The following is a 21,703-nucleotide window of genomic DNA, read 5'->3' as shown; positions in this document are numbered from 1 at the left end:
TTGAAGTCCCCCAACACCAGTAAGTTAGGGGACTGTACACGCACATCAGAGACCACCTCAAGCACCTCGGCCAGGGAGTCAGTCATGCAGCGGGGTGGACGGTACACGAGCAGAATCCCCAGACTGCCCTTCGGGCCCAACCTCCAGTACATGCACTCAGCAACCTTGGTCTCCCGGAGAGGGGGTCTGGTGAAGACCAAGGACTCTCGGTAGATAACAGCCACTCCCCCTCCCCGATCCCCAGCCCTCGGCTGCTGTGCATACGAAAATCCGGCTGGACACATGGCTGCAAGGGTTGGAGCAGCAGCTTCGGCCAGCCAGGTCTCCGTAATACATGCCAGGTCTGCACCCTCATCCAGGATCATGTCATGGATGAGGGAGGTGTTCTGGGTAACAGACCTGGCATTGCAGAGCAGCAAACGAAGGCCAGAAGATGGGGTCACGCCTCCCCCAGCCATCCTTTGGCTCTGGACAGGCCCGGAGCAGGGGACAGATACTACACATCTCTCCCTTGTTCCCCTTACGTGGCATAGCCTGCCCCTAGCGCTCCGCCAGTGCCTGCCGCCCAGCCTCGGTTTCTTCTGGCCCCCAACACTCCCCCCACTGCCTCCATCAGGTGGACACATGCCCTCTCACTCCCGCCTATCAGGCAGGCTACCCACCCCTAAAAACACAACAAAATCCCCCCCAACAAAATAAAACAAACAAACAAAACAATTAAAATCCCCTTAAAAATGCCAGGCAGGAGTCCACAGGGAAGGCCTGGTGGTGGTGGTGGTGGTGGCAGCGGCAGCAGCAGCAGCAGGCCCAGCAGCAGCAAGCACGCCTCTTCCCCGGTGGTGGTGGTGGTGGTGGTGGTGGTGGTGGTGGTGGTGGCGGCGGCTTCTCCTGCAGGCCCTGGCTCTCCCAGGTCACCTCAGCCAGCCAGCTTATGTAGCCCCTCCAGGGAGGGGCAGATGGAGCAGCACAGCTGGCTCGGTACCTGGGGGCCTGGTCCTGCAGGGACTGGCGGTCTGCCAGGCAGAAGTCCACAGGGAAGGCCTGGTGGTGGTGGCAGCGGCGGCAGCAGCAGGCCCAGCGGCAGCGGCGGCAGCAGGCCCTGCAGCAGCAAGCACTCCTCTTCCCTGGTGGTGGTGGTGGTGGTGGTGGCTTCTCCTGCAGGCCCTGGCTCTCCCAGGCCACATATTCATGTCTTTGTTGGGGTTTCTTTTCTACCTTGCCCCAGTTGCTTATGGCAACTTATAATTTAGCCTTGTTTCTTTTATCCTAACAACAAACCTGTGAGGGAGGCTAGTTGTGTGTGACTCCCTCAAGGCCACCCACAAAACTTGGTGGCTAAGCTGGGATTAAACTTCTTAGTGGTCCAGGCTGGTTTTACAGCAGGGATGGGCAACTTACAGCCCTCTGGAAGTTTTGGCCTACAACTCCCATAATCTCTCACCATTGGCTAGGTGTGCTAGGGCTGATGGGAGTTGTAGGCCAAAAAATCTGGTGGGCCACGTGTTCCCCACCTGTTTTACAGCTTTCTTACCTAACCTTATGAAATGCATCATCTCCCCCCGCTTCTCAGTTCACTTGTGTTGCTCTGCCTCGTGTGCATCCGGCTCAGTAGTGCCCTGCATGTGTGCCCCACCCTCTTCCTCTTGCATGAAGAGGGCGGAGCGCCCTGCATGGGGCAGGCGAAGTTCACCAATCGATTCCTTCACCCTAGGTCCAGTGCATTTGAATCCCAATCTTTCTTCCATCTGGCTGAAGGTGGTGTCCTTGGGGTTCCTGAGTGGTCCCCTGGCCAGATACCGCCAAACCAAGACACAGACACTTAGCTTCAGCAAAGTAGCTGTGCAGTGTGCCTTTGGATCATGCCTTGGCATGGCATTTATTTTTACATTTTGCCTTGGTTATCCTGCTCTTCCTTTCAAGAGCTCAAAGTGACAAAGTTCATCTCACTTCATCCACATTCTTTTGAAATAGGCTAGAAGGAGAGAGACTGTCTTGCCCAAGGCCACCCAAACAAGCTTCATGGCCGAGCGAGGATCTGAAAATATTTAATCTAGTTGCTGCACCTTCTAGGTGAGCAGGCAAGGTATGGGCCTCGGCTTAGCTGTCTTCCAAAGCAGCCCTATATAGCCATAGTAAAAGCCTGAGAGCCCTGCTGGGTCAGACAAAAGCCTTTCTATTTGGGGATCTGCATTCCCACAGTGGCCAAGCAAGAAGCCTACAAGGAGAGCAAGGAGGCTATCCTCTCCCACCGCTACCACCCCCCGCCTCCGGCAGCAACTGGTATTCAGTAGCATATGAGCCTGGGGGTTCTTATCTATTTATTGTATTTGTTTAGAATGTGTATATACCGCTCCACATCTAAACAGATTCCTCTGAGCTATTATGGCCAATAGCCATTGACAAACCTATCTTCCATTTGTCTAATCCCGTTTACAGCCATCTAAACCTGTGGGCTGTAGCTGTCACCACATTATAATAAAGAAAAAGGATAGTAAAATATGTTGTTGTTAACATTTGCACAGTGCTTTCAAGTGTTCAAAGAGCTTCACGTGTATAATCTAGTTGTAATCCTTATAGCAACCCTGTAGGTTACAAGTCAGCGTTATTCCTCCCCCATATTGCAGATTGCAGGGGGGGATGGGGGACCGAGGCTGACAGGATGTGGCTTCCCTAATGCCCCACCTACTGGCATAGGACCAGGGACTTCCTGATTTGTAGTCCAGTCTCTTAGCCACCACATGACACTAGCTTCTGTAGCAACAAATCTCATAGCATGACGAAGTATTTTATGAAGAAGGCAAGCACATTGCCCATCCCCTTTTGCCATCCCCGCCGCCATCCAGTTCCAGAAATGGATTTTGTTCGTTTGTTGGAGTGTCTTGACAGTTCTTTGTGCAGAGTTCCATGCCGCCCTGCCATTAGGCTTTAAAGGCAGCGCCCGTTGTGCCACCCCACGCTCTTGCTTTCTTCGTCCCCACAGAGGTGATTGCGGATGAGACCCCCGCAGTGCAAGCGGTGCTCAAAGCCGACACCAAGCGGCTGAAGCTGCTGGAGGAGGAGAAGCGGCTGCAAGTGCTGCTGGAGAAAGGGGAGGACACCGCTGCAGAATGTCTGGAGAAGGTATGTGGGAGTCCTTGCCAGCCTGTTAGCGTTGTGCAAGGGAGTTGGGGCGTGATTGGGCTACGCACTTTTAAATTCTTGCATGAAGTGGGGTTGACATCAGCCAGAACATGTCTTGAGACTGATTCCCCTAAACACAAACACCTGTGGGCTCATCCGTAAGGTCGTAGCCCTTCTTATGGCAGCTCTACCATGTTTGTTCTACCCTTGCAATGATAGAAATGACCCCTTCACCTACAATCATGCACTGGAAGAGTGCGGGAACAGCATGCTGTTAATGGTGTCTTTTAGGGTGCAATCCTATGCAGGTTTAGACAGGAAAAAGTCCTACAACTCCCAGCATTCCCCAGCCAAAAGAAGACTCCCGGAGCGGCTTACAATTAATCAGTAAAATAAGACAATCCCTACCCTACCCACAGGCTTACCATCTAAGAAAGACATGACACTCAAGGAATAGAGGATGGGGAGGGAAAGGGGGAAAAAAAGTCTTCTGGGTGATGCATGATAAGTACAAGAGGTCTGCCCTGTCAGCCCCTTTCTAGGTGCTGTATACAAATTTTAAGATGGCACAGCCTCTTTCTGCCAGGCTTACTATCTAATAAACATAGATAGGGACATCAATTCCCTAGGGAGGTGGTGGGCTCTCCCACACTGGAGGCGTTCAAGGCGAGGCTGGACAGCCACCTGTCAGGGATGCTCTGACTTGGATTCCTGCACTGAGCAGGGGGTTGGACTCGATGGCCTTGTAGGCCCCTTCCAACCCTACTATTCTATGATTCTATGAACATGTAGCAAAAGTTAAAAGGGATGGGGAGGGAACATGACAGTGAGTAAATTCAGGCAATAAGTTTTTCTAAAGGTTCATTCCAGGGGAAATGGCCAGTGAAGGAAGCAGTTCTGGGAGATGAGGAGCCAAATGGCAGCTGCTCCCAGCCCAGATGAGGGATTGGCCTGTGTTGTCCCTCTCCCCTCCAATGCTGCCAAGTGGAATGGTTTCTAATAGGAAAGGATCCTGGGGCTTGGGCATTGTAAACTGGGAAAAGGTGCAAAAAAAAGGCCACCAGAATGATCGAGAGGCTGGACAAATTCTCCTCTGAGGAAAGATTACGCCTGGGACTGTTTAGCTTAGAAAAAAGGCGAGTAAGGGGAGACGTGATAGAGGTGTATTCAGTCATGCATGGTGTGGAGAAAGTGGACAGGGAAACATTTTTCTCCCTCTCTCATAATACTAGAACTTGGGGTCATCCCATGGAGCTTGATTGGTGGGAGATTCAGGACAGATAAAAGGAAGGGCTTCTTCATATAGTGCAAAGTTAAACTATGGAATTTGCTACCTCAGGATGTAGTGATGGCCACCAATTCAGATGGCTTTAAAAGGGGGTTAGACAAATTCCTGGAGGAAAAGGCTATCAATGGCTACTAGTCCTGATGGCTATGTGCTACCTCCAGTACCAGAGGCAGTATGCCTATGGACACCAGTTGCTGGGGAACATGGGCGGGAGGGTGCTTTGCCCTCATGTCCTACTTGTGGGTTTTTTGTGGGCAGCTAGTTGGCCACTGTATGAACAGAATGTTAGACTAGAGGGAAGTCTTGGTCTGAACCAGCAGGGTTCTTAGGTTCTTTTGGCTTGTATCAGTTTTACCCAAGAGCAAGAGAAAGGACCAAATGTGGTTATGAGCAAAGGCAAGAGAATGAATGGGTTGTGGCATTTCTCTTGTGCTTGCAAGGTGGGCAAGTGAATTGCATGCTGGGTGAGAGAAGAGAGGAGCTACCTTGAGTGCCATTTATCTTGGTAGAAAGATGGGCACAAATCAAATAAATCAATAAAACACGCGTGAAAAGTTATGTGTGGGTCGCCCAACGTTTAATGTGCACCGAAAGAATGGAGCACAAATTCTGCTAGCTTAGCAAAAGTGATGTAACATTTTAAAGGATGAGTAGGGTGTCCATTTTCCTCTGTGTGAGGGAGGGGTGCTGGTGGGGGGCTTAACCTGTTGAGAGAGTTAAGTAGGGAATGCTGGTTTCATTGAGCCATGTTGTTGGCATCTCCTTCTCTTCCCATTACACCCATCCGCTGATGGGGCAGCATCTGAAACGGATGACCTGTTCCGTTTTGTTGATCCCCTATCACGGTGTGCATTTTCTCCCCTCGCCTCAATTACCAGGTCTATGAGGAACTGCGGGCCACGGGAGCAGCAGCAGCTGAGGCCAAAGCTCGGAGAATCCTGGCTGGTTTGGGATTCAACCCTGAGATGCAGAACCGGCAAACCAAGAAGTTCTCTGGGGGCTGGCGCATGAGGGTGTCCCTGGCCAGGTAATCACGAGGCAAGAGATGGAGAAACGGGGCCGGTGAATGGCGTGGCCTCTGGAGTGGTGGGCAGCCATGCGTGCTCAGCGAACATTGTTTCCCGCTGCAAGTGGCTTCGGGGTAGAGAGGCCACCCAGCTAACCAATCTCTCCTGCTTCACCGCACACCTTAGATACAAATAAGTTTTCGAAGGGAGATGGATCGCCATCAGGCGAGATGCAAACACAGTTTTCATTGGTCAAGCATGTCTTACCTGTCCATACTTTTTTAGAGCCTGCTGTACGCCAGATACCTTAATTCCTTGGAAGCTTTCTGGATTTTCCTTTTTCTTTCTTCAATAGATAGATTTTGGGGGGTGGGGGTGAAGGAACCATAGCTCAGTGGGAAAGCACCTGCTTTGCATGCAGAAGGTCTGGGAGACCTGGGATCAAATCCCCACTTGGCCACCAAGATCACCATGTGACCCTGGGGTTACTCACCCCCTCTTGAGCCTACCTCACAGGGTTGTTACTGGGGTGTGTGTGACTGTGTACACTGCCCTGAGTGAACAGTGGAATAAATAGGCAATAAAGAAGTAATAAAGAATCATATGTATTAATTAATTCATGTATTTATTCAATGTATTAGTTGCCCTGTAACAAATTGTTCTCAGGGTATCTCTTCATAAACAGCATATACCCCTCTTTTTCTGCACCTCCCAGATCCACTCTCTTCCTCTCTGTACTTAAGAGCTTGGGTCAGCTAATCATCCAATGTCCAGCCTGGTGCCATCCAGGTGCTTTGGACTACAGCTTCCTGCATTCCTGACTACTGGCCCTGCTGGGTGGGGGTGATGGGAGTTGTAGTCCAACACATCTGGAAGGCACAAGGTTGGGGAAGGCCAGTGTAGACCCTCTCTAATTAACCCCAGTTGGAGGAGCCCCCAAGTATGCAGGGGCACTCTCTTCATAAGCCCTTCCTGCCCGAGTGAGCCTGTTTCCTTTCTCGTGCATCCTAACTGGCAGAAGGCACGTGGCTTTCCAGAGGGTACCACTAGGGTAGTTGTTGCTAACCATATTCCCCTTTCAGAGCACTGTTCATGGAGCCCACGTTGCTGATGCTTGATGAGCCCACCAACCACTTGGATCTCAATGCCGTCATCTGGCTTAACAAGTGAGTTGCTGGGTAGCCATGTGGGTCACTGGCTGGGGGCCTCCTTCAGCTTGTGGGCAAGGCTTATGGCAGAGGTGTAGAATCTCTGGCCCTTGGGCCACATCCAGCCCTCCAGATGTCCCCACAACACCACGCCCCTTTTCCCTGGGCCCACCCTCTTTCCTTACTTAATACAAATTGGTGAAGGTAAGAGGTTGTTGGAACCTTGTAGACCAGTTCTAACTCTTTGTTTTTTCCATTTCTGCTCCTCTCCGTCTTTCAGCTACCTCCAGACGTGGAAGAAAACACTCCTTATTGTATCCCATGACCAGGGTTTCTTGGACGATGTGTGCACAGACATCATTCACCTGGACATGCAGAAGCTCTTTTACTACCGGGGGAACTATAGTGAGTGCTCTCTTCAGTCCCACACATCAGAAGGCAGGGCGCAGTGTCAGTTTTCAAGGGCAATGCTGCTGCTAGGTTTTCTTGCATGGGGCAGGGGGGTTGGTTAAGAAAATGCAGTACCAAGGATGCTCAGCCAATAAACGTGTAAGGTACCTAGTTCATAGAACTGAAACAATATTTTGCAAGATGTAGAAATCTTTCAATTTCAAGTTACAAATGCTGGATTTTGACTCTGAAAATAGACTTCAAAATGGGATGGAATTTGAGGCATTTAGACTTGCTGAGGCAAATAGCCTAGATTGGGCTTGTCAAACAAGCTTGCCTGTCTGCGTGGAACGTTACTAGACTGTGAAATCTCCATGCCCCAGAGGTGTTGTCCCCCCGCCCCGCTCCATTCACTGCAGATACAACATGAATTGCTTTCTTTGTTCCCACGGGAGCAAGAACACACATCTTGTGACTTGGAATAAAGTCATGTGACTATAGAAAGGGATTCAGTTTTTCAGGACCGCGTGCCTATCCCATACCTGCGTTCGCATGACACAGCTACCCACCCTGTGAATAAGCTACGCAGCGTGGGTTATTTTCAGACAACCCACGGTGCACCCAATAGTCAATCAGGTTCACTGTGGGTTGTTTTCTCCATCCTTCCCACTCAGTCCTCCACTTGGTATCCCAGTGTCCTATGTAGCAGGACCTGCCTTGTCTGCCTGTCCTGTCCTGTCCCACTCCCCACTCTGATTACAACCCCTTTTTGTTCCCCAGCTTAAAAAAAAATTAGCCCCAGACATTTGTGATCTTGTTTCCTTTTCCAGACCTGTCACTGTCAAACGGTGCACAAATTAGCGTGCATGCCAGCTCGTCTTGTCCACTTCCTTGTATGTTTCATACTGCACTTCCTTCCCTTTGATAGCTGAAGCATTGAAGGGTATTGCCAAGGCACGGCTACACATATCCGACAGCCACAAGTGCGCATTTGCACATCTGTGAAAAAACAACAACAAAAGTTAATCACATTTGCACACATTCCAGAGGCTGAAAAATAATTTTAAAAAATATCATGGCCCCATTTGCACAAATGTCAGGGACTGAAAAATTAAAAAAGGGGTTGGTGAATGAGTGACAGCCCTTCTGAATTGCTGTTTCGGCATTGTTGGAGGGGTTGTCACCGGTGCGGGAGGCTTGAGGCATGCTGGGGCAGATGCGATTGGGAAGAGCGGCAGGGGTTTTTGCTGCTTTTGCTGAGCAGCTCTGTACCCAATCGCCATAACCCACGATGGGTTAGCTTGCTAGCAAGGTGGTTCTAGGATCTTAAGGCATGTCCCTCCCCACCCCCTTCCAGTGACTTTCAAGAAGATGTATCAGCAGAAACAGAAAGAGCTGCTGAAACAGTATGAGAAGCAAGAGAAGAAGCTGAAAGACCTCAAGGCTGGAGGGAAGTCCACAAAACAGGCAGTAAGTCTCTAGTTTGTACTGTATCACAGGACACGCAGCCTTGGAGGGGGAAAATGTTGCATGGTGAGATTCTCCTCTGTGGGCCAACTGACAGCAGAACAGGCCAAGGAGGCAGAACTTTCGTGCTGAGTTAATCTACAGAACTACACGCCGCAATTGTTCTTCTTGCTCTCATTCCCAGGAAATAAACAGCCATAACAATTGGGATAAAATCACATGTCACTCATGACTCTTGACCTTCTGTATGTCCTTGAAGGTTAGGAGGAGACTTTCATTCCATTGGGGAAGTTGATAGGATTGGCTCTTGATGGATGCTCGAGGGCTGCGCTCCTGACTTGGGAGCAAGCACCATTGAACACAGTGGCACTTCCTTCTGAGTAAATGTACACAGGATTGCACTTTTTAAGTGTTCCTGCTTGGTCAGCTTGAAAGCATGTGCCAGCCTAGACTGGGCCTGTCAAACAAGTTTGCCAATAGAGAGCAAACTTGTCTTCCTCTGGCCATTTCTAGGAAAAGCAGACAAAGGAGGCCCTGACCCGCAAGCAGCAGAAGTGCCGCAAGAAGAACCCAGATGAGGAGGCCAGCGAGGTCCCCGAGCTACTGAAGCGGCCCAAGGAGTATACTGTGAAATTCACCTTTCCGAACCCGCCACCCCTCAGCCCACCCATTCTGGGCCTGCATGGTACGGGCCTCTCTTTGCAGGGGCAGTGCAAAGGGGGGGAGCTGGTGGTGGAGGGAACTGGGGCATGCAGCGGGTGCGGCTGTCTCGCTAAAAGGGCATTCTTCTCTTGGAAAGCACTGACTCGCTTTGACAATGGCCGGGACCTATACTACTGTACATACTGCCATTTTAAAAAAAAAAACCTTAAAGCTCTCTGAATTCTCGTGCCTCAGAGTCTTGGGAGCCTGGTTCAATTCCTTCCTCTCTTTTGTCTAACCTAACCCCAAACAGAGGTCCCCGTTGGTTACAGACCGGGTAGGCATGATGGTTCATGGTCTGCTGGTGAACGTTGACCAACTGGGGGAGGAAGGATTTGTGTTTCTCTCCCCCTCTGCTAGAAAATCCCTCAGTAAAGATGTTGGCATCCCATGCACATGTAATAGGCCTGTACAAAGATGCCCCAGTGTGTGCATATGTGTCACTGTCATCTGTGTCACTGTGGGGTGGGGGGTGTCAGGCAGCAGTGTCACAGCTGGATCGCAGGCTCTGCAGTCTGCCCACCCCTGTGTCATAGGATTCCTGGGTACACCTTGTTCTGTTATATTCTAGAGGGTTTTGCTTCAGCCCAGAGCGAGGTGCAGCCTGTCTCCCACTCGCCTACTTACACACGTATATACATACCTCATGTCCTATAGCTCTGCATGCCACTGAGGCTTCCTGAAAGAAGCAGGAGTCCTCTTCGCCTGTGAGGAGGAGTCTGTGCCACCTTTGTGGGAAGAAATGCCACCTCCGCGGTTCTTGATCAGAGCTTTTCCTGTTGTACGCTCCCTCCCTCTTGCTCTTCCCCGTAGGTGTGGACTTCACTTATGCAGGGCAGAAGCCTCTCTTCAAAAATTTGGACTTTGGAATCGACATGGAGTCTCGAAGTGAGTGACTCGAAAAGCAAAACGGAGGCGTCCATGCCAGAGCATGTGCTCGCTTTGCCTTCTCTGTGCGCATACAGATTGTGCCTCTTGTTTGCTGCAGCGGGAATCCTCACCAGTGCATGTTCGTTTAACAAGTTAACAGTGTTTTGCTTGAGAGTTTGCTTGTCTCTCTCTTTTTAAAAAAAAGTTTTGCGGCCCACCAAGTCAGGCTGCCTTAATGCAGCATGGGAAGAGAGCGGAGGACAGGAAGGCCTGGTGTGCTATGGGCCATGGGGTCACAAAAAGTCGGACACGACTTAAGACTGAACAACAACAAGGGAACATAGTGTTGACCATGGTGCCCTCCCTTTCTGTCTCCCTCAGTCTGTATTGTGGGCCCCAATGGTGTGGGGAAGAGTACTCTGCTGCTGCTGTTAACGGGGAAGCTCACACCGGTAAGTGAACCCTGTCTGACTTCGGATGTTTGGGGTTTCCTCCTTTTTAAAATTATTCTATACCGCCCTGTAGCCGAAGCTCTCTGGGCAGTTTACAAAGATTAAAAACATTTTAAAAATATGCAAAATATAAAAAGTACAACGGATAGTATACACAGAGATAGCATATATGTAAAAACAACTTTGAACAATCAGCCAAACCATAAAATGAATCCAGGATCAATTAAAACTCATCACATGCTGCCGAATGCCTGGGAAAAGAAAAGAATATTGACCTGGCACCGAAAAGATAGCTGTGTTGGTGCCAAGCAGACCTCGTCAGAGAGATCATTCCATAATTCCATTTTGTTCCTGAGATACTCTAAATTACTTGTATTTTTGTGCCTCTGCTGACAAAGACTGGAATGTGTGTTTCATTTCCACAGAAGCAATAGCAAGGGCTTCTCCAGATGTGCCTGCCACTTCACATTATTCATGAGTGAAGGGGGCTTTAGTGAAAAAACAACAATCCAGTGTTTTCCTAATGAGGAACTTGCTTAAACCCTCCCAAAAGGGTTTAAGGCGCTCCTTTGTAACTCCTTTGCTGAGGGAACTGCGCTGGCTGCCTCTTTGCTGCCGGGCCAGGTTTAAGGTTTTGGTACTAGTGTATAAGCCCTAAACATCTTGGGACCAGGATACCTGAGAGAGCGCCTTACCAACCTTCCTGATCACTGAGGTCATCAGAGCGTATGCTCCTGGTGGTTCCACATGGACCTATGGCCTGACTGGAGTCCACCCGGAGAAGAGCCTTCAGTGTGGTGGCCCCCTTTCTTTGGAGCTCCCTGCCTCTGGAGGCCAGGTTGGCACCAACATTGCATTGTTTTCAGCACCTCCTGAAAACATTATTTCAGGAAGCCTTCATTGATTGACCATCCATGGTTTTTACTGGTATTCTGTTTTTTAAAATAACACATTTTTAATATGGTGTTTTATTTTTTTATCTTTTTGTCTTTTATTAGTCACCGCTCCGGAATCTGTGTAGGTGTGGAGCAGTATATAAATGTTGGAAATAAATAGAAATAAATAAAAACATGTTATTTCTTTTATGTTAAGCATTTTCACCTCCCTCTTCAGCTGAAAAGGTTCTTAGAGCAACTTAAATAAAATAAGGTAGTCACTGCCCACACAAGCTTATAGACAGAATTACACATCTCCTAAATGTTCCCCACAGACCTTAACTTTGCACTGAATTCTTCCTTTCCATCCAGCCCTGTTGCCAACTGCGCTGTCCCAGAAGGGGCTGCATTTTGGCCCTGAACTCTGAGCTCCTGAACCGAATCTTTTGCTTTAATGTCGGGGAAGATGATCAGACTGTTGGGGTCCACCCTAACTTTGTGTTTCCTCCCCCCTTTTTTTTCCTTTCCAGACAAAAGGGGAAATGAGGAAGAACCACAGGCTAGTAAGTATTGGCAACATTCTAATGGGGGATGTCTTTGGAAGAAATCGGGGGAGCAAAAGGTTCCATCTAAGGCAGTGCGTCAGAATGGAAAGGGTTAGCTCTCTTGAAAGTTGGTTTATTCCAAGACCATGAACATAACTGCTTTAGGACCCACACTGGCTGACACATGTCCAAGGGACCACCTGCCTGTATTTTAGGCAAGCTAGTTTGATGAAGAGAGCCTTGGTATCAGATGTGGAGAGCCCAGGATCAAATTCCCCCTTGGTCCTGAAATTTACTACTTGGGACTTGAGGAAGTTGCTGTCCCTCATTCTCACCTACTTTGCAGGGTTTGTTGCAAGCATAAAAGTTAGTTAAGAACAAGGATAAATGTGGATAGAACTTCCATGATCTGTGTATTTTGCTTGTGGTGGTGGTGTTGTTGCATCACATCTCCCCACCCATAAAAGAGAAAGGGCAGGACAAAGGGGAGGATTTTTCCCTGTCCCTTCAGCCACCTTCTCGGCCCCTCACATCTGTTTGGATGGGGAAAGCGTATCCGGGAGTTGGCTCCATTGAAAGCAGTGCAGTGTGGAGAGACCTTGTCTCTGCTTAGCTGTGCTGGCACATTCGACTGGGTGCCCAGCGTAGCTCGCAGTCCTTTTAACCTGGCCTAGGGGAACATTCTGCTTTGCAGTTTGAAGCAGGGGTGAGCAAAAGGTAGATCTGGATCCTCTGGTAGTCTTTTGGGGTGATTTGCAATAGATCAGCAAGGATTTCTGACTCCCATTAGGAGCAACAAAATGCCTCCCCCCCCCCCCAATTATACTTCTAAAATGAAAGCTTGAAATGAAATCCACCAAGAGTGGATTCTTGTGTGGAAGGACTCAGCTCTGGTACTCAGAACAAATTCCTGGGCTTAGAATTCTTGAATTCGAAGTGTATTTCTTTTGCACTAGACTCTGGCTTATGGGTATTGGGGTTCTTATAAGAAACAAAGCAGTTCCCACGAGCCTGAAGTCTGCCCACCCCCTGATTTAAAGGATCCCTAGGGAGGAATTGGACTTGGAGAACATGTCATTTTAAAAATAACGTTTTTAATTGAATTTTACATTTATAACAAAAGGATGTAAGATCCGATCACATCAAAAATACACAATGATCAAACACAGGATACAGTTGGTACACACAGTCAACCTCAGTCCAAATTAATTAGGAGACACAGTAGACTCATCGTAATTATATACATACAAAGCTAGGGGAAAATATTTCAAAACATTTTTTTTCCAAAGTCTTATCCTACCAAGTCTCTCCAGCAAGTTCCATGAGTTGATGGAGGCGCAGTGGTGTCTTTATAGCTATTAACATAGTTAATAAGTGACTCTCAGATTCCATAAAAATTATCAATGTATGACTCGGTTCTATAATGCTTGACCTGTTTTGTTAGCTTTTCCATGAATGCAACAGACCAGAGTTTATTTCTCTATACAATAAGGGATGCTCATTGGTGAACATGTGTCTGAGAACTTGCCTGCTCAGAGACCAATCCAATGCTGCCCCCCCCCCCCCCCCCCCAGTCTTGCAAGGGCTCAGGTGTACACTTTTCTGCCAGTGTTCACTCATAGCATGAAGGCAGTGTGTCCTCAGTCTTTGGTTTCTGCTGGCTTGGGGGTGGGATGGTATATTTTTTTTTAAATAGGTAGGATTTTCCTGTTTACCAGTGACATGCTCCTCCCATCTTTGGGTGCCTCTTTTCCATTTTAGTGTATCTGCTTGCCTGGCTCCCATGTTTACTCAAGCAACGAGCCAGAGAGATCTCTCGTAACACAGCCTTGGCCTTAATGGCTTGGATGCTGTGATTTTAGGACAACAGCATAGCCTAAACCAAGGGTGGGCAACCTGGCACCCCCCAGATTTTTGGGTCTGTAACTCCTATCAGCCCCAGCCAGCGTGGCCAATGGTTAGGGATTATGGGAGTTATCATCCAAAAGGGACACCAGCTTGCCTACCTTTTACCCTAAACGATTGAGACAAGATGGGATCAAAAAGGTCAGGACTAGGCACAGGGTCTCATCCAGATCTAGTCATGCTTAGAGTAGACCCTTGAGATCAGTGGGCAGTAACTTGGTGATGACTAATTTGTCCCACTGATTTCAAGGGGTCTACCCTAAGCATGATGAAGTCTGGATCCAACGCATTGTTTGGGTGGCAGAGTTGCAAAGGGCGCCCTGGATCAAGGCTGTGTATCCTTGAACCCCAGCCTCTCAGCACTGTGCAAAGGACATGATGTAGGTTTGAGGTGGTTGAAATCTCCTCCTTCCTTCTTCCCCCCTCCTGGTAGAAAATCGGCTTCTTCAACCAGCAATATGCTGATCAGCTGAACATGCAGGAGACGGCGACAGAGTACCTGCAGCGTAACTTCAACCTGCCCTACCAGGATGCACGCAAATGCCTGGGGCGCTTTGGCCTGGAGAGCCATGCCCACACCATCCAGATCTGCAAGCTGTCCGGTAGGCAGAGGGGTGGGGTGGGGAGCCGGAGCAGGGATCGTCTTGGGAGAAGAGGGGTGGTGGGAAGAAGCCTGTAAGGGAGGTCGGGCTTAAATGAAGTGTTCACAAGGAACACTTTACCCTCTCCCTCCCTCTCCCAGAATACTAGAACCCGGGGTCATCCCATGAAGCTGTCTGGTAGGAGATTCAGGACAGATAAAAGGAAGGGCTTCTTCACAGGGCGCATAATTAAACTATGGAACTAACTACCACAAGATGTAGTGTTGGCCACCAATTTGGATGGCTTTCAAAGGGGACTGGGCAAATTCATGTGGGATAAGGCTATCAATAGCTACTAGTCCTGATGGCTATATGCTACCTCCAGTACCAGAGGCAGTGAGCCTATGCACAACAGTTGCTGGGGAACATGAGCAAGAGGGTGCTTTGCACTCCTGCCCTGCTTGTGCGGTTCCCGTGGGCAGCTGGTTGGCCACTGGTGAACAGAATGTTGGACCAGACGGACTTCTGGTCTGATCCAGCTGGGCTCTCAGATTCTTAAGACTCATCCTGCTAAGGCCATGCTGCCTAGGCATGGTGGGAGTTGTGGCCCAACACATCTGGAGGGCGCCAGGTTGGGGCAGGCTGTGCTAAGTATTTAATGCTGGTGTTCCATCTCAGCCTTGAGAAGCTGGCCGGGGAGATGGGTGGAGGGCTTGGAGAGGCTGAGAGACATAACAGCTGTCGAAAGGGACTGGGGCTTTGGCCTACATCTCCCATCAGCCCTAGCCAGCATAGCCAGTGGTGGAGGGATCGTGGGCGTTGTAGGCCAGAACATCCAAAGAGCCACAGGTTGCTGAGTTCCTGGCTTAGAAGCTCTGACCCCACCTCCTCCGATCCTTCACCAACTCTCTGCCCCCCAGCGTTGGGCAGACAAGATCCTATTTGCAGCACCTTTGGGGGAAGAGGGCAAGTCTCTCCTAATTCTCCACTTGATGCTCTTTTTCTTGTCCAGGGGGACAGAAAGCCCGTGTGGTATTTGCTGAACTGGCTTGCAGAGAGCCGGATGTCCTCATTTTGGTGAGTCCCAGTATCCATACATGCTAAATCAGATCCCAAACAATTCCCCCCTCCCCCTGCCCGAAAAGCCACATCACAGCCTTGAACCCTGCAAGTGGGGTGTGGGACGTCTGGATGGAGACCGGCAGCTACTTCCCTTCTATTGCGTCCCCCTGCCAGATGATCATTTGCTGGACAGGAGGACAAGGGCTTCTTGACAGAGTCAAGGAACTGCAGCCTCTCCCAGTAGAGTACAGAGGCTCTCCCAGTAAGGGGGCTGGACCCAGATTTAAGCTGGATCAGCTGCACTGGTGGAAGTGGACTTCCCTTCCCTTTTCTTCCCACGGCAGCCCTTCCAGCCCCCTGAAAACGCTACACAGAGAGTTAGGAGACCCTGCTCAATGGGGTGAGCTGTGCTTGGGAGGGCCAAGGGGAGCTCCCCGAAACTGAGGCAGAGGGACCTTCCACGAGTGGACTCCTTCCTTTTACAGAAGGTTCCATCCTCTCTTAGAAGGCGGATCCTGGATACAACCCCAGATTTGCATCTGTTAAGCAGAGAGGCCACAGAAAGGGCTTCTCTCTCTTTTCTTTTAAACAAAAGGATGGTCACCCTTGGGGCAGCCTCATCTCATTCACTTCCTATTTGCTTCACACCCTTGCTTAGCTATCCACTGATTCAGCCTTGTAGATTCTGGCACCTGTTTGAGGTCCACATTGGCTTCTGGATCCTAGTGCTTGAATATGTGGCAGTCTGCAAATGCTGCAAGGCGAATCCATGCTCTGGAATCATGTCCCCCACCCTCCCGCCCCATGTCAGAAGCATCAGGCAGTGTCCTTTCCCCTTAAATGAATGTTATCTTTGTGACTTCCCCCACCCGCAGGACGAACCTACAAATAACCTGGATATTGAGTCAATCGATGCCTTGGGAGATGCCATCAATGAGTACAAAGGGGGTGAGTGAAAGCCTCTTGGTCTGAGCTGCTTATGAAGGTGGTGGCAAATCAAATGCATGAGCCCAACAGGGAGGATTGATTCATTCACGTCCTCCTTGTAAATTTCCTAGTTGCATCTGGATGAGGCTCTTCGGTCCGATCTGGTAGGACTCGTCTTCTAAGGAAAAACCTTACTTGGGTGGCTAAAGCCTCATTCCAGATAGTAGCACAGCAAGCTTTGCCGATGTCATAGGGCAGCCTTCCCCAGCTTGGTGCCCTCCAGATGTTTGGGACTACAAGTCGCAGCAATCCTGACCATTGGCACACTTGGAGGGCAGCAGGTTGGGGGAGGCTGTAGTAGGGATCTTTGAGCTCTTGCCTTCCCCAGGGTCAGGCCTAAGAAGCTGCCTCCAAAATTCATAGGAACATGGGGGATCTGCCTTCTACCAGGTCAGACTATTTGCCCATCTCAGCCCAGATTGCCTCCTTTGACTGGCAGAGTCTCCCCAGGGTCTCAGGCAGAGAATGGTCCTCCCCATCGCTGCCATCTGATCCTTTTAACTGCCGGGGATTGGCCCGGCGGCCTTCTGCATGCAGAGCAGGCACTCTTCCATGGAGCTGTGGTTCCTTGGCCTCGAGATCCTGGAGAGCTTCAGCAGTAGCCTCTAGTGCTGCTGCTAGGGGAAAGCAATGGAGGAAGACGCCCCAGTATGTTCAAGCACTTGTACACATGTACTGCAGGTTCTTGGGTTGCAGCCGTTATGTTATCTGTCCCTGGAAAACGACAGCGGGTTTCTTATCTCGGGTGCGTAGAGATGGTTGGAGTGAGGCACTCCCCACAACTTGCTCCGTTGAGGCCTGTGAAGGGCGCAAGATCACGAGCAAGGGGGTGTGGCAGAGACAGCTTGGAATTGTTTTCCCTGTAGATGAGGAGTGCAAATTCCAGATAATCCTGAGTTGTAAACCTCTGAAAACGAACTCTTGGGATCCCTCGTTGTTTAAATACACGATCTTTGGCACTCCTTGAACGAGAGGAAGGGTGGTGGTTAAGTATTTATATTGTGCTTTTTAGAGTGTTCAGAATGCTTCAGATTCATTGACCTGGTTCGCACAATCATTTTGACCACCGTGGTTTGCGGTATGTGTCAGGCACCCCTGGGCACCCATTCCGTAACCCATTCTCCCCCTTGTAGGTCGTCATGTCATCTGAACCTGGCAACGGTGAGTTGTTGGTGTAGTTAATAAACTACCCACAACCCTAGAACAGCCCATGGGTCCTGGGTGGTTTGTTAACCATGCCAACAAGCCACCCTTGCCAGGTTCAGACAACACAATAACCTACGAGCGGGGGTTGGGTTACAGAATTGGGTACTCAAGGGCACCCAGCACATGCCACAAACCAGAGTGGTTTATTTAAGCCACTATGGGTCAAAATGATTGTGTGAAAGCGGCCGTTAACTCTGTAGTTCTTACAGTAACCTTGTAAAGTAGGCCAGTGTTAAGACCGCAAATTGGGGTATGGGGGTTAATCTGAGAAAGAATGGGTAGCTTTAGGTAATCCATTGAGTGGCTGTAGTAAGATTTGTTACTTAATATGTTTTTTATCTCACCCGTCACAATAGAAGAAAAGTTGTGCTGGATCAGACCAAAAGCCTGTCTAGTCCAGCTTTCTGTTTTCCACAATGGCCAACCCAATGGGAAACCCACAAGCAGGACATGAGTACAGTTGCCCGCTCCCACTTGCGTTTTCCAGCAACTGATATTTCTCCTAAGAACTCAGGATGGTGCACGTGGCTTCCCACCCCTCTTTTAATCTTCACAAACACCCTGTGAGGTAGGTCAGGCCAGCCGTACCCAACCTGGAGCCTTCCAGATGTGCTGGACTACAACTCTCATAAACCACAGCAAACATGGCAGGGGTTGTAGTCCAGTGCATCTTGAGAACCCCAGGTTGGTGATGGCTGGGTTACACTGAGCGGTAATTCCTGGCCCAATGTCATTCAGTGAGTTTCACAGCCGGGTGAGGATTTGAATCCTGATCTCCCCAATCCTAGATCAACACTCTAACCACTACACCACACTGCCTGTCAGTCAGAGCTGCACGTGAGTGTTGGATCTGAAAATGGCACAGCCTGCTCATGCTCTCGGCCACTCCGCTCTTGAAAGCAAAAAAAGGGGCCCATGGTCTGTGGGAGGTGGGAAGGAAATGACTTCCAGCATGGTGGGGGCTGTGCTGACTGCTCCGCCTCTTCACTCCTGCAGCTGTGATCGTGGTCAGCCATGACGCTCGGCTTATCACAGAGACCAACTGCCATCTGTGGGTGGTGGAGGACCAGACAGTCAACCAGATAGATGGCGACTTTGAAGACTACAAACGTGAAGTGCTGGAGGCCTTGGGCGAAGTCCTCGTCAATCGACCCCGGGAGTGAGGCTGGAAGAGGCGGAGCCTCTGTAGGAGATGCCCGGCCGCTGCCTGTCTTCCTAGTGGCAGCTCTGCCTCCTCCTCACGAAACAGGACTCTGCTTCTCTGACAGCCAGGGGAGGGCGCTGAGCATGTGCTTGATTTTCTTTCTCCTCTCCCCACCAAGCAGGAAGTCAAAAATGTTGAGGGGACTGGCGAAGTGCAGGTGTGCCTCAGAACAGGGTATTTCCCCTGAGGTAGACATTTTGGAGGGCCTCTCTCATTTTACAGATCTTCCCTCTCCTTTCCCTGCCCCTCTCCCTTTTTGGGAATAGTTGGAGCAAAGTCATGTAAACGTATTAAATTAAAATGTGAAGGACGCTTTTCTGGATGGGCTGTCTTTGATTCTTTATTTTTGGAGAACAGGTGCCAAGGACAAGATGGTAGGATAGGCTCAAGCTGGTTGAGCAGGGGCAGAATGGATGCAAGTACTCGAGGGCAAGCCTTTCAGCTACCCCCTTGAGCGGGAGGACTCCAATTTGGCATTACCCCAAGTTCCACCTAGTGCACGCAAGTGGCATCTGCTCGGCTGTGGGTGGCCCTTTGACCAGTCTTCAGCTCAGCACTATAAGCAGTGCTGTCTGCTGCCTAGAGCCCTAAACAGAGATAAGTGGATGGGAAGTGAAGTGTATTATTGTACATCGCCCAGAGTGGCCAGGTGACCAGCCAGATGGGCGATTAAGAAATTCAATAAAACAAATAAAGATGTAGTGGGCTATATTCTGAATTTGAGGTAATAAAGCAAATCTCTCTCGCGCGTGACAAATCCCATTCAGTACCAGAAGCAGTAGCAGACCGAGGCTCTGCTGCTTGTGGTAGGTTAGATTCAAGTTGCAAAGTAGGCCCAAGAGTGGAATGGTAAAGGAGAGACTGAAAAATAGGCTACTGAGATCATGGAGTCCTCTCCTTTTTAAACGTCTCCCTTGCATCCATGAGGTCTAGAAACATGCTTTTTAATTTAATCTTGGGATTCTGAAAAAGTCTACAGCTGCAATGGATCCCAATGAGTTGGATCCAAATGTAGTCATACTTGGAGTAGAACCATTGAAATCATTGGGACATGGCTGACTTAAATCTCGTTGATTTCAGTGAATTGACTATAAGCATGTCCCCTGCCTTTAGTTTGCTACCCGTGAAGTGTGCATTAGAAGTAAGGCCACTCATTGCTAGAAAGGGAGCTGTGATCTTATGGGTATAGTAGACATAGCTTCCTTAATGCTCTTACAAAGTGTGCCAAAGCGATGTGCACGAACCTAGTAATAGACGTTAGAAAAGATGACAGAAAGTGGATCCTATCCAGAATGCAGATGACTGCTCTTGCACACCAAGCACGTTGGTATGTACACACACAGAAGCGCACTTTTGCGGAGTCATGCTCTGACCTCGTGATCCAATCTTTGATGCAAGTGAAGTGGCCCAGGTAGAAAGAGGTGTACTGCTGCCTACATGCATTTGGAGGAAGCACGTGTGAGAAGAGTTACCTGCTGAAAATTCTTTTTTTTAAACAGTTATTGAAGGCACAAGACTCCTGTCCTCCTTTGGCAGGCAGTCACCTTCAGTGCAAGGGGAAGATGCTACATATGGGCATGTGCATGCGTGAATTTCAGTGGCAATATTCTCTCTTGTACAATCTGTCTTAAGGATCTCTCTGCCTGAAATCTTGGCAAGCTGCTGCGTTTAGGGTGATTGAGATAGATCAGTGGTCTGACAGCGCAGTGAAGCTTCCTTTTTATTCCAGTTGCGTTTTCATCCTACCCTTCTCCAGGGATCTCACGGTAGTATTTACACAGACTGCTTCCAAAGCTACCAAAGGCGGCATTTTCCAGCTATTCTGTCTTAATGGATTAGGGGTGGGTGTGGGTGTGCGTGTGTGGTAAGAGACAAAATAGAAGCAGTGGTAGGAAAACAGGAGCGTTAAAAGTTAAAATGACAGCAGGACCCCTCTTTAAAATTGCACAAATGAGGCAGGGCGGGGCTGCTGCTGCAAAAGCTTTATATGCAAACACCCGTGGTTCTCTTCCCTCCTGCCCACTTGCCCCCTGTATCCTTTCAACAAGCATGTTAGGCATCTCTGTGTCTCAGGGCCCACACTGACCACTACACTGCAAAAACCAAAAAGTGCTAGTGTAATCTGGACCTCAGGACTAGTGTTCCCATTTTGCTCTGAGAGAGAGGCAAGGACAAACCTGAACAAGCAGGCTACCAAAGGGGATGCTCTTTGCATTTAAAATCCTGCCTAGGGGGTTCTTCTCAGCCAGCAAAGTTACAAATCACACCCAAAGCAACATTTTTGCATCAGGCTGCAGTGCTTCTTTTGCTTCAGCAAAAGCAGTACCTCAAAGAACTAAAGCAGCAGCTTAGCCTTTAGTCATTGACCTGGTTTGCATGATCATCACAGCTTAAACTATGTGCTCTCTCTTTGCCCCTCTGGTGTCAAGGAGCAAGTAGCATTACTATTCATCGATGAAGGGCATATTTGGAAAAACAATCATGCTCAAAAGTAACTGAAGGTTGAGAGTAAGTTAGTTCAACAGGAAAGATACAAGCAGAAAAATGTCAACAACACAAAATTAGGCTTCCACAGCATTCATTCTTACTGTAACTTGGGAAGTGTGTGACATTTTAATAGACTGGGAGAATGGAGGACAGCATGCTGCGAGGTTCCACTAGGCGAAAGCTCAAATCATTTTGGTTACCAAGGCTAAACTACATATTGTTCATTTCATAGGTCCCTATACTTGCACTGACTTACTATGCATATACACCACAGCTTGAACCAAGATTTAGTAGTCTGTAACAACTGGTGGAAGACTTTCCCACGCCCCTCAAGCCTCTTGAAAATGCTACCCAGAGGGTCAGGTGTGAGCTTTTGGAGGGGATCCCCCCCAAATCAGCAACAGCAC

At 49.2% G+C, this 21,703-nt stretch overlaps 1 protein-coding gene across 2 annotated transcripts in view; it reads left to right on the top strand.

The window, feature by feature from the left end:
• Positions 1–19,131, top strand: part of ABCF1 (ATP binding cassette subfamily F member 1) — a 48,659-nt gene extending 29,528 nt beyond the window's left edge. For both annotated transcript variants that reach the window (XM_084840841.1, XM_084840840.1), the window contains exons 16-28: positions 2,981–3,120; positions 5,287–5,435; positions 6,498–6,581; positions 6,844–6,968; positions 8,311–8,423; positions 8,934–9,105; positions 9,936–10,010; positions 10,374–10,444; positions 11,850–11,882; positions 14,203–14,371; positions 15,363–15,427; positions 16,288–16,360; positions 18,602–19,131. In XM_084840841.1, coding sequence (XP_084696967.1) covers positions 2,981–3,120; positions 5,287–5,435; positions 6,498–6,581; positions 6,844–6,968; positions 8,311–8,423; positions 8,934–9,105; positions 9,936–10,010; positions 10,374–10,444; positions 11,850–11,882; positions 14,203–14,371; positions 15,363–15,427; positions 16,288–16,360; positions 18,602–18,768 — 1,436 coding nt within the window. In that variant the 3' untranslated portion in view covers positions 18,769–19,131. The remainder of the gene's footprint in view (positions 1–2,980; positions 3,121–5,286; positions 5,436–6,497; positions 6,582–6,843; positions 6,969–8,310; positions 8,424–8,933; positions 9,106–9,935; positions 10,011–10,373; positions 10,445–11,849; positions 11,883–14,202; positions 14,372–15,362; positions 15,428–16,287; positions 16,361–18,601) is intronic.
• The last annotated feature ends 2,572 nt before the right edge of the window (positions 19,132–21,703 follow it).

This window comes from Heloderma suspectum, chromosome 2 (assembly GCF_057233095.1).
Source record: "Heloderma suspectum isolate Gila_16-S chromosome 2, 16-S_ref, whole genome shotgun sequence".
Lineage (NCBI taxonomy): Eukaryota > Metazoa > Chordata > Lepidosauria > Squamata > Helodermatidae > Heloderma > Heloderma suspectum.
Note: the sequence above shows the minus strand (reverse complement) of the source record. Positions and strands in the feature narration are given on the sequence as shown.